The 18,086-nt window shown below is 42.1% G+C and overlaps 1 protein-coding gene across 3 annotated transcripts in view; it reads right to left on the bottom strand.

The window, feature by feature from the left end:
- Positions 1–867: 867 nt before the first annotated feature.
- The window catches only part of RCAN3 (RCAN family member 3), a 41,571-nt gene continuing 24,352 nt past the window's right edge, over positions 868–18,086 (bottom strand). For 2 of the 3 annotated variants that reach the window (XM_035308155.3, XM_035308154.3), the window contains exons 3-5: positions 6,251–6,424; positions 4,666–4,837; positions 868–2,760 (exon numbers count right to left, since the gene is read on the bottom strand). In XM_035308155.3, the coding sequence (XP_035164046.1) occupies positions 2,576–2,760; positions 4,666–4,837; positions 6,251–6,424 (531 nt within the window). In that variant the 3' untranslated portion in view covers positions 868–2,575. The remainder of the gene's footprint in view (positions 2,761–4,665; positions 4,838–6,250; positions 6,425–18,086) is intronic. The other variant, XM_035308157.3, reaches the window with a different exon arrangement.

The following is an 18,086-nucleotide window of genomic DNA, read 5'->3' as shown; positions in this document are numbered from 1 at the left end:
AAAGCTTATTAAAAGAACAACAACAACAACAACAAAAATGAGATTTGTCTCTTGTAGACTGGTTACATGAACTGGATATTAAACAGCCAAAAACCCAGAGATGATAGGACTGTTAAGATCCTGGTTCATTTCACAGTATGAAAAAGTTGATGGGTACTTAGTAGCTTTTTTTTTTAGAATTCACTTTATTACATTATACTAGAAAAATGAAAATATTAATGTTTTCCATTCAGAAAAATTTAAATGACTCTCTCTCTCTAATTTTGGTTTAAAGTTTTCTTCAGTTTATTCAATGCCCTCAAAAACAGAAAAATAGAAAACCACTGGGTAATTTGCACTGCTTGAGTATAAAGTCTCATGTGTTAGAAATAATATTCTTCTTTTTTTTGAGACCAAGTCTCACTTTGTCACCCAGGCTGGAGTGCAGTGGCATGATCTCAGCTCACTGCAACCTCCGCCTCCCAGGTTCAAAGGATTCTTCTGCCTTCACCTCCTTAGTAGCTGGGATTACAGGCGCGTGCCACCACGCCCAGCTGATTTTGTATATTTAGAAGAGACAGGGTTTCACCATGTTAGCCAGGCTGACCTCAAACTTCTGTCCTCTGGTGATCCGCCCTCCTCAGCCTCCCACAGTGCTGGGATTACAGGCTTGAACCACCATGCCTGGCCAAGAATAGAATATTGTTTAATTGGCAGGCAGAGAATGAAAGCCAAGCCAAATAAGAAAACATGGAGTTTGATCACTTAGAAAATTACAGTGAGTAACTATTACCTAAAAGGAAATTTTAAAAATTCCCAATTGTTGACAATACATGTCTCCTGACATACAGGGTCCACCTTGCAACAAAAAATGGGCACAAAGCAGAGTCCAGAACTGTAAAGTACATTTATTAAAATGACAAATGATGATCTGCATTCAATACATTAATTGCTGATAGAATTGCAAATTTCAACTGAATTTACATGGAGGCTTAGCAATGGTAGTTGGCTACAAATGGAAAGGTTTATCACCTCAAGAGTATTTGAGGGCAAGGAAAATATAGAAACAAGAATTTGGGGATATGCAACACAGTGTAAGTGCTCAGAAGTAAATTTTACCATAGTGAGAACTAAACCACAATGACATGTTACCACACGGTGCGGACATCATCATTGAATGCCTGTGTTCTGTTCCTTCGTGGTGGCAGCCACACTGGTTCACTAGTTCTCATGTTTGCATCTCCTTCACATGCCAGGGAGCTTCCCACGTGTGCCACACAAAGGAAACAGCACAGTGAGGAGAGGCCAGCAGACCCACCCGGTCCAAGGCAAAGCCTTCTCAGTTACAAGACTTTTCTACAAAAGAGACTTCAAAGTCGAAACACACCGGAAAGAGTTAAAAAGATCCCGCTGCTTCTTAGAGAGCTTCAAATATACATTCTGACACAGAAGTGAGAACAATTTGGTTTTAGGAAAAGCGCCAACTGCAATCCAGAGTAAAAAATTTCAACAAAAAGCAAAGTAAAACTGAATGATCTCCCTCTCATTGCCTAATTAATAGAAAAATAGTAGGTGTGACTTCTTTCAAAGCAAGCTGAAAAATGGTTAAGTGGACAATTTACAAATGGTCTTCAGAAAACCTTATCATGACCTTTCTAGTTGAAAGTCTATAAATGACATACATAAGTATACACATCATAGCAAAAAACTCGAGAACTAATGGTTAACATGATAGACATTGGCAAAGGTGAAGGATAAAAACTGGTGAATGAAGGTAGTGGGGTGGTCTAGAGGCTAGAACACGGTCATGAACAGCACAATGCAGTAGCCACCTGCAATCCTAATCATTCAGGCTCATTTGTGATATGTCCCACTTCCAAAGTAGCCATCCTTCCCCGGCAGCCATGCCTGGAGGGCGCCGCATCAGGAACGGGGCCTGTCCATTGCTTTATCCCAAATTCCAGGTAAGGGCAACACGTGGGTGGATCTGTGTCCTAAGACTGATCCTAAAAGTGGATTTGGCATTTCTTACCCAAAGCTAATGAAACAAATACTTGAGAACCATGATTTCTATAAATTATTCTGTATTTCAGGTTTCTTTTCCTGCAAAAAATTTCATGTATATAGAATAACAACCTTTGATCGATTTATTAATTAGAAGCTATTTATACCGGTACAAAAATACCCACGGACGATGATTAAAATTGTAAGACTATTTTTAAATTCATAAAAAGGGTACTGTACTGGGTGTGACTAGAGTTCCAGTTTGTGGTAACCCATGAGATACAGAAGCAGGAGGAATTAACCGGCTGGAGGGGCAGGAAGCTGGTTTCCTAATCTGTCACTATTTAAAAATGGTTCAGGGTGGCCACATCTTGGAGGCTTTTCCTTTAATGTAAAGTGCCATTTGGAATATCACTTACAATCTGGGACGGGTCAAATCAGCTGCTACTCTACACCAGGCGTGGTGAGAAGACCTAAACCTCACTCTGCAAAGTCTCACCTACGCTGTTCACAGCAACACATCAGCCTCGAGGCAGAGATCACCATGGCCGGAGCCCACGAAGACAGCCGCCTCGCACCACAAGCAAGGGCCTCACAGCGTACAATCGAAGGTGTGGGGCTCATTCAGTGCTGCGGTTGGAGGGTCGGGGCGCCTCGTCTGGGTAATTTTCTGTTTGGGGATTTTGGTTTCTTCTTCCTCTTCAGTTTCACTTTCACAGACATGAACCACCACGCTGGGTGTCGACTCCGTTCCCGCGTGAAGTTCGTACTTCTCTCCTGCGGGGGCAAACCAAGTGAGAACCATGACAAAAGCTTCACCTCCAGCAAAAAGAACTCTTTTGTTTCTTGCAATATTTTGTTCTACTCCTATTTTAATGGGTGATTCTTGCTTTTTAAATCTTTAAATCCTATGTCAGAGTATTTTATCTTGTTTTGTTGTTAGAGATTTGATACTTTAAGGCTCTTATGTTATTTCAGTACTGAGGTCTTGGGAGCTAAAATGCAAACACTAATTATTGTTTTATGAATAATATGAGTAAATCTGTTTATTCTTTTTAATTGTTTACTTATTTGAGATGGAGTCTCACTCTGTTGCCCAGGCTAGAGTGCAGTGGTATGATCTCAGCTCACTGCAACCTCCTCCCAGGTTCAAGGGATTCTCCTGCCTCAGCCTCACCTAGTAGTTTGGACTACAGGTGTGTGCCACTATGCCCAGCTAAGTTTTGTATTTTTAGTCGAGATGGGGTTTTATCATGTTGCCCAGGCTGGTCTCAAACTCGTGACCCCAGGCCTGCTTCGGCCTCCCAAAGCAGGGGAGCCACCACGCCTGGCCAAGTAAATCTGTTTAACTTCGTAATGGTTTCGGTTTTCAGTTTTTGGGAGATAATTGTAAGGCTACAGGCAGCACAGGCAATCCCTTGATTATAGGACCTTGGATATCCAGCTCCAAAGTTTAAAAACAGTACTGAGTCACTTCTTCCTCAAAATGCCTCTTTTATTCCCCTACAAGACACATAGCTCTGTCTTGGATAGACAGCTGTCTGAACCAGCATCGCATCAGTTTCTTACATGATTTTAAAAGGAGCAGAGAGGTGGAGAAAATAAACAAAAGGAATAGAGGAAATGACAAAAATATTGAAGGAATGAGATGATATCCCACCAACTCCTTGAAATATATTCAAAGAAGTTGTTGTCTATCTGATACTCAGTGGCACCCAATAGTCACTAACTGCCTATCAAGTACTAGCAAAATTTGTAGTAGTAAAAAATGCAGTTACATTTATTATTATATATACGTCATTTACTACTTATTTTTTATTTTGTTTACTTTTTTTTTTTTTTTTGAGACAAAGTCTCGCTCTGTCTCCAGGCTGGAGTTCAGTGGTACAACCTCAGCTCTCTGCAATTGCCTTGTGGGTCCAAGCAATTCTCCTGCCTCAGCCTCCCGAGTATCTGGGACTACAGGCATATGCTACCACGCCCAGCTAATTTTTGTATTTTTAGTAGAGACAGGTTTCACACCATGTTGGCCAGGATGGTCTCAATCTCCTGACTTCGTAATCTGCTCACCTAGGCCTCCCAAAGTGTTGGAATTACAGGCGTGAGCCACTGTGCCCAGCCTTTTATTTTTATTTTTTTGGAGATGGAGTCTCATTCCATTGCCCAGGCTGGAGTGCAGTGGTGTGATCTCGGCTCACCACAACCTCTGCCTCCTGGGTTCAAGCAATTCTCCTGCCTCAGCCTCTGGAGTAGCTGGGACTACAGGCATACGCCACCACTCCTAACTGGTTTTTTGTATTTTAGTAGAGATGGGGTTTCGTCATGTTGGCCAGGCTAGTCTCGAACTCCTGACATCAAGCAATCTGGCCGCTGTAGCCCCCCAAAGTGCTAGGATTACAGGTGTGAGCCACCACACCTGGCCCTCATTTAATACTTATAACCACATTGAATGGTGGATATGATTCTCCCCACTTTATAGATATAAAAGTAGAGGCTCAGAAAATGGAGGCTAAGTAACTTGCTCAAGATCACAGAGCAAGCAGATGCCACAGCTGGAATTTGAACCCGGTGTGTGTGACTTCATCTTCTGCTCTAACCATATGGCCACAACGCACACTGCTGAATATGATCTTCAATACAAGTTTCTTGGGGAAGAAAAGAGGAAAAAGAGAAGTGTATTACCTGGTCCCAGTTTGGAAACAGCACAGAGTAAATCATAATTTATAACAGGCATTGCGTCTTCACTCTGCTTCCACCCCACCGGAGGAGAGGCTGGAGGGGAGATGAGGAACTGCTTGACCGGCTGGGGCGGCAGGAGATACGACTTGTCCCGCACTTCGCCAGATGTCTGCACCTGCAGGGAGCGAGACGCTCAAAGCCAGTTTGCAAACTGGGCTGTTTTCTTCATTTTTCACCTTTATGTTTACTGTTCCATCTTTTTGCAGAACATTAAAAATTTCTCTTAAACAGTCTATAATCTCCAAGAGGGTAGGACTGGGTCTGTTTGGCTCACCACTGGCCACTCAGTGCACAGCACATGGCCACACATGGTAAGTGCTTCATAAATATTAACTGAATAAAAAACAAATGGATGGGCTGGGCGCAGTGGTTCACGCCTGTACTCCTAGCACTTTGGGAGGCCGAGGAGAGTGGATCACCTAAGGTCAGGAGTTCGAGACCAGCCTGGTCAACAAACATGGTGAAACTCTGTCTCTACTGAAAATACAAAAATTAGCCAGATGTGGTGGTGCGTGCCTGTAGTCCCAGCTACTAGGGAGGCTGAGATAGAAGAATCACTTGAATCTGGGAGGCAGAAGTTGTGAGCTGAGATTGCACCACTGCACTCCAGCCTGGGTGACAGAGCGAGACTCCATCTCAAAAAAATAAATAAAAGAAAATAAATAATTTTTTAAAAAGAAAATAAATAAATGGATGAACAGAAATGAATGACATTTCTCTGGAATTTAGTAATTACTAAATTCCGGCCTTAGAAGAGATTAGGTTTTAATGACTTATTTTGTACTCCATCTCAAGACTCTACCAAGAAACGCCAAGACATCTCTTTCATTTAGATTTTTACTTGCAATATAAGGCAACAAATCTTTTTTTAAAATTTGAAAGTGAGACTGAAAAAATTACTTTTTTGAAAATAAAACAGTGTACTTAATACACAAGTAATCCCTTTATTTTGCCAACTCTTCTCCGAAGAAATCGGTTTCCCAGAGTCACACCAATGCAGGATCAGAAGCTACTCAGCACAGCCAGTTTTTGGTTCCCTACAGGATCCTCAGCAACTTCAGAGTCAAAGGCAGCCTTTTTGTTCAGTTCTACGTCACCTCCCCGGTTCCTCATATGAATTCAGAACACAGAAAACGATTTAAGAAACCATTTTCTCCATTTTCCCAAGGATCTCATGTCCTGTTTCCTGTGTGCCATTCTAGATGCACAGGAGAGAAGTGAGTTCCCTAACCTTGGGGGTCGGTGGGGGGTACCCACACAGAATCCCAGTTGAGCAAAGCTGCCAGAAAAATAAACTCCGTTAACTACTATTCTCAGCAAAATAAAGTTAGGTAAGGCAAAGGTGCTTAATAAATAAATAAAATTATGTATCCGTAAAATGAAGGGAAAATATTTTTATATTATTTGCTGATTGAGATGGTTCATTCCACACACCTCTGCTACAATAATACAGAAAATGGTGAACTAAAAATATTTTTGGATGGAGAAGGACAAGTTTAGAGAACAGTGTTCTTTCACTGAGAAGTACCTGTGCAAAATACAGCTTTAGCTTCTTCCCATTGAAGTCTGTTTCGTGGAGTTCTATTCGCGCCCTTGCTGCCGCTTCAGGTTTGCTGAAATTTATTCTGACTCTTCTAAAGCTTTTAAACAGCTGAAAAGTAACTTGGTCATCATAGATGGTGAAGAGTGCTTCAAATCTTTCCTGCAATTAAGGAGCAGCAAGGCAAAGGGAATGGGGGTAGGGGAAGAAACACCTTTATAGAAGAGAAAATTTAAATCATGAAACCTAAGTAATTAAGAACTCATTATAAGTTAAACTTTTCTCCAAAAAATTAATACTTTTCTTGCACATATACAGGAACAGGTATCCTGTAATTTAGCAACTGCACTTATTTTTTATGTTTTTTTTTAGATAGAGTCTCACTGTGTCATCCAGGCTGGAGTGCAGTGGCATGGTCTCAGCTCACTGCAACCTCCACCTCCCGGGTTCAAGTGATTTTTCTGCCTCAACCTCCAAAGTAGCTGGGATTATAGCCACCCACCACCAAGCCCAGCTAATTTTTATAATTTTAGTAGAGATGGGTTTTCACCATGTTGGCCAGGATTGTATTGAACTTCTGACCTCAAGTGATTCGTCCACCTCAGCCTCCCCAAGTGCTAGGATTACAGGCATGAGCCACCACGCTGGGTTGTGCACTTATTTTAAATGTACTTAACTTTATTAAATACTGTCCACATTCAAAGGTTATAAGATGAATGCAAGATATAAGAGAATGATACAAATGTGCCCAATTCTAGAACACTGCTATTGTCTGATGTCCTCAGTGCGACAGGCTTGGTTTTTCCCTCTGTCACATTCCTTTCCTCCTTCAAAGTTGTCATTTCTGGAGTTTTATCATTCCCTTATTTTTCTTTTCTTTCTTTTTTGAGATGAAGTCTCGCTCTGTCACCCAGGCTGGAGTGGAGCGCAATGGCTCGATCTCACCTCACTGCAACCTCTGTCTCCCAGGTTTAAGCAATTCTTCTGCCTCAGCCTCCTGAGTAGCTGGGACTACAGGGGCGTGCCACCACACCAGGCTAATTTTTGTATTTTTAGTAGAGACAGGGTTTCACCATATTGGCCAGGCTGGTCTCTAACTCCTCACCTTGTGATCCGCCCCCTGCTTTGGCCTCCCAAAGTGTTGGGATTATAGGCGTGAGCTACCTCGCCCAGCCCCTTGTTTCTCTTTATAGTTTACAACATTTATTTATATCTCCAAAAATGTTACCATGTTCTATTTATTCTATTACACCTTGCTTTTTTTTTTTTGCTTATATCTTGCTCCTAAGATTCTCTCTTGCAGCTGTGTGTCTTTTTTTTTTTTTGAGACAGAGTCTCACTCTGTCTACCAGAATGGAGTGCAGTAGTGCAATCTTGGCTCACCGCAGCCTCAACCTCTAGGGTTCAGGCAATTCTCCTGCCTTGGCCTCTTGGGTAGCTGGGACTACAGGCACATGCCAACACATCCAGATAATGTTTTGTATTTTTTGTAGAGATGGGGTTTTACCATATTGCCCAAGCTGGTCTCAAGCTCTTTGGGCTCAGGTGATCCACCCACCTTGACCTCCCGAAGTGCTGGGATTATAAGTATGAGCCACTGCACCCAGCAAGACATCCATTTCTAAGTATTGTTTCAGCTGTTCCCCACCAGGTTGTTTAATTTTTATTTATTTATTTATTTATTTTCCAGATGTGGTCTTGCTGTATTTCCCAAGTTAGGCTCAAGTGATTCTCCTACCCAAGTAGCTGGGACTACAGGCATCTGCCACCACACCCAGCACCTGAACAGTTTTGACATGTTTTATTATTTTTATTTATTTTTTAAAATAGAGGGCCAGGCACAGTGGCTCACGACTATAATCCCAGCACTTTGGGAGGCTGCAGTAGGCGGATCCCTTGAGGTCAGAAGTTTGAGACCAGCATGGCCAACATGGTGAAACCCCGTCTCTACTAAAAATATAAAAATTAGCTGGGCATGGTGGTGGGTACCTATAATCCTACCTACTAGGGAGGCTGAGACAGGAGAATCACTTGAACCTGGGAGGTGGAGGTTGCAGTGAGCCAAGATGGTGCCACTTCACTCTAGCCTGAGTAACAGAGCAAGGCTCTGTCTTTAAAAAAATAAATAAATAAAGTCTGTCACCCAGGCTGGAGTGCAGTGGCGCTATCATAGCTCACTGTAGCCTCAAACTCCTGGGCTCAAGCCACCCTCCTACTTCAGCCTCCTGAGTAGCATGCACCACCACACCTGGCTATTTTTTTTTTTTTTTTTAATGAGATGAGATTTTGCTATGTTCTGCAAGCTGGTCTCAAACTCCTGAGCTCAAGTAATCCTCTTACCTTGGCCTCCCAACATGCTGGGATTACAGGCATGAGGCACCATGCCTGGCCACACCTGGCTATCTTTATTTTATTTTTGTACAGAGTTTTACTATCTTCCCCAGGCTGGCCTGGAACTCCTTGGTTCAAGCAGTCCTTCTGCCTGAGCCTCCCAAAGTGCTGGGATTAAAGATGTGAGTTTCTGCCAGCTGATTCTAAATACTTTCTAATTGCTGTCTGATCTCTTCCTTGCCTCATGAATTGTTTAGATGTATGTTTCTTAAATTGCAAACAGATGGGAGGTTTTTTAAAATCATTTTAATGTCTAACTCATTTTCACTCTGATCGGAGTAGGCTTGTCCATTTTGATAGTAATCCTTTGACAGTTTGAGACTTGCTTTTGGTTCAATGTCATCAAATTTCATAAATCTGCTACGTGTGCTTGAAAAGAATGTGTTTGTGCAGCTGTTTGGTACAGTATTATAAACATGTTCAGTATATCCAGCTCCTGTGCTTTACAAGTTCTAGATCTTGATTTTTTGGGGGTCTGTTTTAACTTTTTTTTTTTTAATTTTATTTTGTTTCACTCTTATTTATTTTATTTCACTCTTGTTGCCCAGGCTGGAGTGTAATGGTATGATCTCGGCTCATCACAACCTCCACCTCCCCAATTCAAGCGATTCTCCTGCCTCAGTCTCCTGAGTAGCTGGGATTACAGGCATGTGCTACCATGCCTGGCTAATTTTGTATTTTTAGTAGAGACAGGGTTTCACCATGTTGCTTGCTCAGGGTGCTCTTGAACTTCCAACCTCAGGTGATCCGCCTGCCTCAGCCTCCCAAAGAGCTGGGATTACAGGCATGAGCCACTGTGCACGGCCTGTTTTAACTATTACCAGCGGAGATCTGTTAGATTCTCCCACTATTAGGTGGATGTGTTGTTTTTCTGTATAATTTGGTCACTTTTGCTTCCTCCATTTTAAGGCTAAGTTATCATGTGTGTACAAGCTTATAAATTTTTTTCTATTCCTGGTTAATGGAAATTTTAATCATTAGGTAGTGACCCTCTTCATCTCCCAGACAGAGGAATGCCCTTCGCCTTAAAGCCTATTTTGTCTGGTATTAATACTGCTGGTGTAGCTTTCTTTTGATTGTGTACTCCATGGAAATCAGTTTTCAGCCTTCCAACCTTTATGTATCCTTAAATTTTAGATATGTCTCATAAAAAGAATATGTGTGTGTGGCTGGGTGCAGTGGCTCATGCTTGTAATCAAGCACTTTGGGAGGCCGAGGCAGGCAGATCACAAGGTCAAGAGATTGAGACCATCCTGGCCAACATGGTGAAACCCTGTCTCTACTAAAAATACAAAAATTAGCTGGGTGTGGTGGCACATGCCCAGCTACTTGAGAGGCTGAGGCAGGAGAATTGCTTGAACCCAGGAGGTGGAGGTTGCAGTGAACTGAGATTGTGCCACTGTACTCCAGCCTGGTGACAGAGCGAGACTCCGTCTAAAAAAAAAAAAAGTATGTGTGTGTATAATGCATGTATGTACCTGTATGTAAATAAATGCAGTTTGACACTTAGTGTCTTTTAACTGGAGGAGCTAGTCCATTGTGGGTTACTGATATTTGGGGATGTCTACTACCTTATTTTATCTGTTTGTTTCAGATTCTCTGTGTTCATTTTCTTTTTTTTTCCCTTTCTTTCCAACTATTTTTTCTCTTTTTCTATTTTCCTCCCCTGAATGAAATTCCTATGAAAGATGCTAATGTACATTTAGCAACTTTTTTAAAGATGCCTAACTCCCTATAGCCACAGTTTCTCTTACACAAAGGCAAAACAATCAAATCTTTTTCTCAACATTCTCATTGGAACTATGTAATTCCACAAAAATAGCATTTTGGGGTTAAGAGCACTGGAAGAATATCTGAGCACGAATTATTTTATATAATTTGTAATATGTGTATATCTCCTAAGTATTTTGAGATGGATTAGAGAAAAAGAAGGAGCAATATATGAGTCATTCATGAGGCTGAGAAAAAAAATTGTTATTTTCCGATTTATTAATGAATTGGGATAATTAAAAGCCTAATTTCAGTCACCAGAAGAAAAGCAATATTAAATCTTCTTTACAGAAAACATATTTAGGCAATGGTTTAATAAGTGAAATGTAGTAAAACAGATCTACGCACCTTTAGAAATATTCCTTAGGCCTGGCAATGGTAGCACAATGAAAGGAACCTACAACTTAGCTTTGTTCTTGCTTGGCCTACATAAAGATCTTCCAGTGATCTGTTGACAATGAAGTACAAATTATACACTCCCTCATTTATTAACTTCTCTCAGTTTGAACATTTACCTGCCACTTTGCAATATTTCTCCAATTGGATAAATACGAAATTATTTGTGCTCTGATATTTATTCTTTCAGTGTTTAAATAACCCTCATTATTGAGGAAACATCATTTATCCTAAAAACTATTCGTGCTAATGTCAGGTTATCAGGGGCAGCCTCAGGAAGCTACATGTGGATGTCTGTGGACTCACAGAAGAGCAAAGCTACAAGCTGAGGGCTCACAACCTTTTTTAAATTTTTTGTCGATTTATTTAAAAAATATGTATCATCCCAGACCTTGTACTCAAGTCTGGCTTTTCAGTGAACTGCAAGCTTCTTCCAGCAGGGGGCAGTTTTAAGATGAATCCTATTCTCATTTACTAATTTCCATCTATTAAAGTAATACAGAAAGCCAGGCGCGGTAGCTCATGCCTGGGAGGCTGAGGTGGGAGGACTGACTTGAGGCAAGGAGTCTGACAGCAGCCTGGCCAATGTGGTGAAACCCCGTCTCTACTAAAAATACAAAATTACATACCTGTAGTCCCAGTTACTCAAGAGGCTGAGACAGGAGAATTGCTTGAGCCTGGGAGGCAGAGGCTGCAGCAAGCCAAAATTGTGCTACTGCACTCCATTCTGAGCAATAGAGCAAGACTGTCTCAAAAAAAAATTAATATGGATAAATAACATTATATAGATGTAGTAAGGATTTTAAAATAGCGTATCAGTTCTGAAAAGGGAGGGTGAATATGTAAATATATTAAATGCTGATAATTATTATTGCTTCTGGGTGCATTTCAAAGTGTTTTCAGCATCCATTTCAAAGCTGGCTAGCTTTCTCACTTTGAAAGAGAATTAGAATTGAGATTTTGCAAAATCACATCCCATTTAGTTCTTGGTATTAGCTTATTTTAAAAGTATTTTAAACACTAAGAAAATATTAAAATTCCTATGTGAGATAGTCAAGAAATATCAACACCAAACACAGTGGAAATCAAGGAAGAATGAAGAATAGCTTATAAAATAATTCTGTGCAGGTTGGGCACAGTGGCTCACGCCTGTAATCCCAGCACTTTGGGAGGCCAAGGCGGGTGTCTTTGAGGTCAGAAGTCCAAGACCAGCCTGTCCAAGATGGTGAAACCTGTCTCTACTAAAAATACAAAAATTAGCAGGGCGAGGTGGCACACACCTGTAATCCCAGCTACTCGGGAGGCCGAGGCAGAGAACTGCTTAAACCGGGGAGGTGGCGGTTACAGTGAGCTGAGATCTTGCCACTGCACTCCAGCCTGGGCAACAGAGAGAGACTCCATCTCAAAAACAGTAATAATAGTAATTCTGTACATTAAACATCTTCCTTGCCCAAGGGACCATGTATTATCCCTAGACCCCCACAACGATTTTCTCCTTGTACAATATATTGTATGACAGAAGCTATCTGGCACACAGTTACTTGATAATCATATCCTTCTTCCTATTTCCCTTCAAGATAATTTTTTTCAAATTCCAGAAATACATTGTAACTGAATATAACAGCAAATGACAGCAATGGGTCACATGGCTTGCTCTCTCCCTAGCTCTCTCTCTTCTAAATTCCAATACCTGTGATAAGAATTATAACAAAATGGCCAGGCACAGTAGCTCATTCTTGTAATCCCAGCAATTTGGGATGCCAGGAACTTGAGACCAGCCTGGGCAACACTGCAAGACCCCGTCTCTAAAAACAAATTAAATAATTAGCCAGGCATGGTGGCACACGCTTGTAGTCTTATCTACTCATCTGGCTAAGGTGAGAAGATTGCTTGAAACCAGGAGTTCGAGGCTGCAGTGAGCCACTATTGTACCACTGTACTCCAGCCTGGGCAACAGGGTGAGACCCTGTCTCTCTCTCTCTAAAAAAAAGAATTACACAAAGATGAAGCCATTCAAGAGCTGATTAGTAAGCTTTTTCTGAGTTTTGAGTTCCTTGTCTCTCCTTCACACCCACTTTCCCCTTGACGTAGTATAAATACGGTTACAAAATTCATGGATTCTAGCTGGGAGGTGCCTTAGAAGCACGAAGAATTAACTTGGAGGCAAACCCATCAGTTTCCTATTTGAGAAAAAAGTTTATGAGCCTTCAGCTGGCAGCTTTGCCCTTCTGTGAGTCCACAGACATCTGCATGTAGATTCTGAGGCTGCCCCTGAGAGCCCGACATTAGCATGAAAGGGATTTAGAAGATTGCAGACGGCAGGGGAAGGACATAATCTATGAAAATGGACTGAAAATGACTTGTTTGATAAACATGAAGGATGTGCAGCTGTTCATCCAAAAACCAAATTACTATTTTTCTCCTTAAAATTGTTTCCGAAATAGCTTACTTTTATAAATTTCTGAATTCTCTAATGATATAAAATTAACATCATCCTGTGGGTGATTGCTGCATATTTATTTCAGATCAGATAATGGGGATTCCGTTAAAATAAAACATCATCATTAACCACTTTACTTTTTCTGTAGTCACTTAGTATCCCCCTCTGGCAGTACAACGTCTAAAGGCATAACAGAAATAATGCAGCCTAAAAACCAATGTCTGAGGCTTTTTCCTATTAAATAAGTAGGTTTTCCACAAAACAGACCAGAAGCTGCCTTCCTGTGCTAAAATCCCCTGTGCAATTAGTCAGCTATCACAATGGTGACACACACCTTGTAGCTAAAATAGCTAAGAACAACATGCAACCAATGGCTTTCTTGGGAACAGAAGAAAGTGTGCTTGGTAGCTGGATAACAGGCATCAGTTAAGGAGAAAAGTGGAAAATCCATCCAGGAAGGTCAGTTTCAAGGAGCAACAGATGAGGATGGCAGCCAAGTGTGTATTCCCGACCTTTCTGGATCTACCGTGGCATCCCAACTCACAGAAGGCAAGGTTTAGCTGTTTCACTGAAGAACAAACTGGGAAGATGATTTTGCCACAACCCTTTGCTTTGGACTGAAAAAAAAAAAAAAAAAAGGAGCCCACCACTTCTGAACATTAAACAGTAGGAGGATGGGAGGCTGAGGCACAAGGATTGCTTGAACCTGGGAGGCAGAGGTTGCAGAGAGCCGTGATTGTGCCACTGCACTCCAGCCTGGGCAACAGAGCAAGATCCCATCTCAAAAAACTAAAGAAAACAAAACAAAAAAGAGTAGGAAGAACGATTTCACTCTTGAGAAGTAATGGCTCCATCCACTCAGCAGTGAAATTATCTTTGGTATCCTAAGGCAAAAAATTTCTATTAGACGTCTTTCTGTAAATCTAATATGGAAAATTCCATTTCTCCAGTGTCCAGCGCCTGCAGGTCCACTAATATCAAAGGCAAGGCCTCCATTTCTGCCTGGGCAAAGTGCTTTGGTTTTCAATCACTGCAGACTAGAAGAGCCAGAGAGATGGACTTTACTGACCAGAAAAAAAAAAAAAAAACACACACACACATATAGCTAGGCATGGTGAATTTTAAAACTGGACTTTGATAATCTGAGTACTTGTAAAATTCTGGAACCTAAAGTCAGAAGCACTAGAGGGGAGCAGAATATATAAAAAAAGGCAAAGACCTTTGATAACCTTTATTTATGTTGCCATCATTACTTTTTCAGATCAGAAAGAATCATGTAACTGAATTAAAATTCAAGAAAATATGGAATGCTAGCTATTCAAGACTGGTTTTTATGTTTTAATGGCTACTCTACGTATAAACACATATTCTGACTTATTGCAACATAAATTCTTTTTTTTTTTTTTGAGATTGAGTCTCACTCTGTTGCCTAGGCTGGAGTGCAGTGGTGCAATCTCAGCTCACTGGAACCTCTGTCTCCCAGGTTCACGTAATTCTCCTGCATCCTGAGTAGCTGCAATTACAGGCACGCAGCACCATGCCCAGCTAATTTTTGTATTTTTAGTAGAGATGAGGTTTCGCCATGTTGGCCAGGCTAGTCTTGAACTTCTGACCTCAAATGATCTGCCTGCCTCAGGCTCCCACAGTGCTGGGACTACAGGTGTGAGCCGCACTGTGCCCAACTCTGGAACATAAATTCTTAAAGGGCTATGATTTTTTTTTCAAATCTATAATATTCCTTAAACCATGTACAAGAAAAGTGGTCAGCATGATGATTAATCATTTTTGATGTGAATCAACTATGGATTGGCATAAGGATGGGATCATTAAAATATTTTGATTGCTGTGTTAGTTACAAGGGTAGATACTGTCAAAACTCACCAAACTGTATACTTGGAAGATCTGTATATTTCACTATGAGTTTTACCAAAATTAAAAAAAAAAAAAAGTATAAGGGGAAACAAGATAAAGAATAGGGTGAAGTGGCTATAGCAGCTGGCTGCCAGGGCAGAGGTAGCTCCTGGGTCTCACCATCACTGAGCACAGGTGTTGGGGGCCAGAGCCCTACTTCATGAGTGTCTGCCATAGACCTGGCTGTGGGCCCAGAAAGGCTAGTTTTGGCCGGCAACTATTTTCCATCTTTAGTTAGAGCAAGGTATCCTTAGTTGTTAATAGTAATTCTGGTGACAAAAACTTCTCCAGCTGGGCGCAGTGGCTTACGCCTGTAATCTCAACACTATGGGAGGCTGATGCAAGAGGATCACTTGAGGCCAGGAGTCTGAGACCAGCTTGAGTAACATAATGAGACCTTGTCTCTACAAAAAACAAATAGCCATTTGTGGTGGCGTGTGCCTGTAGTCCCAGCTACTCAGGAGGCTGAGGTGGGAGGATTGCTTGAGCCCAGGAAGTTGAAGCTGCAGTGAGCCAAGATTGTTCAGTGCACTCCAGCCTGGGTGACAGAGGGAGACCCTATCTCAAAACACAAAAACATAAAAAAATAAAAATAAAAATTTCTCTATTCTGTAGTTACATTGGAAAAGATCTATACTTATGCTTATACTGAAGATGTTTGCACAATGTAGAAATCATTTTCAAGTAGTTTCTTGGCCAATTGCTAGCCTCAAAACACCTAGAAAAATGCAGGTTGCCACCTAAGGAGAGGAACAGATGCATAGCCACAGCTACCACCCAATTACAACAACATTAACAGTTAAGCTGATTAGGCAGCTGTCAGGGTTTCTACGGAAAGTCTACACACACACACACACACACACACACACACAAATTTCAAGATATGAAGGTATTCCACTCAATGACACTCAAACCCTTTAGCCCATCGGTAAAGAAAAGTACTTTTATTTCGCTTTTTCAGGGAACATCTATTGGAGAAGTGCGATCTTCAAAACCACAAATGGGAGAACTTCTGATGGGAACCCAGCTTATGACAGCAGCGTCGGCCTTTTTACCCTTAAGCCTACAGGTTGTCTGGTTATTTACTGAATAAAGAAGATAGAGGAGCAGATTATTAGACCCCCTGAAGGAAACAGCAAATTGACCAAAACTAGGGAGAGAGCACACAAATTGTGAAACGCAGAGATTTCTGTCCTTTGCAACCCACTGAGCTATTTTGCTGTTGACGGGCATCTCAAAGAGGCAGTCAAATTTCAAGCAGGTGATTACCTAACCCAAAGCCTGAAAATAGCCCACAAAACTCCTCAGGTTTGCGAACCTATCCAGGCACTTGGGCTGAAACATATAGTTCTGATCTAAGACATCATAGTCGAGAAAAACCACAGTGAGTTCTTGCCCTGCAAACCATGCAAATTTTCCCAGGAACAAGGGAAAGTGTTTCAGTTGCCCAGGCTGCTGTTCAAGCACTTCCGGTTCCGTTTTCTTTTTTGAGACGGAGTTTCACTCTTGTTACCCAGGCTGGAGTGCAATGGCACGATCTCGGCTTACTGCAACCTCCGCCTCCTGGGTTCAGGCAATTCTCCTGCCTCAGCCTCCTGAGTAGCTGGGATTATAGGCACGCACCACCACGCCCAGCTAATTTTTGTATTTTTAGTAGAGATGGGGTTTCACCATGTTGACCAGGATGGTTTCGATCTCTTGACCTCGTGATCCACCCACCTCGGCCTCCCAAAGTGGGTTCCGTTTTCAAGGTCGGTATATTAGCAGGTCCATGCCAGCTGTTGAAGAAAACTGATAACTGCTTTCCAGAATGTCCACTGGAATCTCCCCTCCCTCTTTCGTGCCCTACCAGCCCACGAGGTAGGAAAGATTTGGAAAGTCCAAGTTCAGCTTGAATTCCACATCTGGCCTTGGGCTCCATTACAGCCAGAAGCAGAATGGCATGGGCCAGGTGGAGACGCTCCAACGGCCCCATCAGAGACAATGTCTATCGGGTGATCTCATCTGTGACTTCTGTGAGCGAGCACTGGCTGTGATGAAAAAGCAACAAACGCCGCTCTGCCTCTGAGAAGGGAACATGGATGCTTTCTATTCCAGGAGGACCAGAGGCCCCATTCATAGGCCTTTAGCATTCATGAAATGCTCTTATCTGCACCCAGTAACAGAGGCTGTTCACCTCTTCACATGAGACCACAAAAGAGATCTGAGAGGGATCCACAATCTGGGAAGGTAGCTTCAGGAAGGCCTGATGGCTTCTACCAGCTATTTGTCTTCTCAAGTAACAGAACTCTGGAGGTGGGTGTGACTCCTGCCTCTATTATATAACTGTGTGGCCCTGGGCAAGTTACTTACCATTGCTGTGACTAGTGTTACCTTACCTGTTAGAGGAGGGACATGGACCCACTTCTTTGGGCTGCTGTGAGGATAAAGAGTGAATGTGGCTGTGCACAGTGGCTCACGCCTGTAATCCCAGCACTTTGGGAGGCCAAGGCAGGTGGATCACCTCAGGTCAGGAGTTCAAGACCAGACTGACCAACATGGAGAAACCCTGTCTCTACTAAAAATACAAAATTAGCCAGGCATGGTGGTGCATGCCTGTAATCCCAGCTACTCAGGAGGCTGAGGCAGGGGAATTGCTTGAACCCAGGAGGTGGGGTTGTGGTGAGCTGAGATCATGCCATTGCACTCCAGCCTGGGCAGCAAGAGCAAAACTCTGTCTCCAAAAGAAAAAAAAAGAGTGACTGTTTAATGCTCCTAGGACAGCTGTAATACACAGAGAGCTAACACAAACAGGGGAGAGCTTTTGCAAGCGTCCACTCTCTACTCTGTGGGCATGAAAGTAGCTGCTCTTCTGTACAATGTGAAATCCCCAGAAAGGAGGGGAATGCGTGGCGATGACACAATATTCACTACATA

This window comes from Callithrix jacchus, chromosome 7 (assembly GCF_049354715.1).
Source record: "Callithrix jacchus isolate 240 chromosome 7, calJac240_pri, whole genome shotgun sequence".
Classification (NCBI taxonomy): domain Eukaryota; kingdom Metazoa; phylum Chordata; class Mammalia; order Primates; family Cebidae; genus Callithrix; species Callithrix jacchus.
This window is presented reverse-complemented; position numbering and strand designations above follow the sequence as displayed.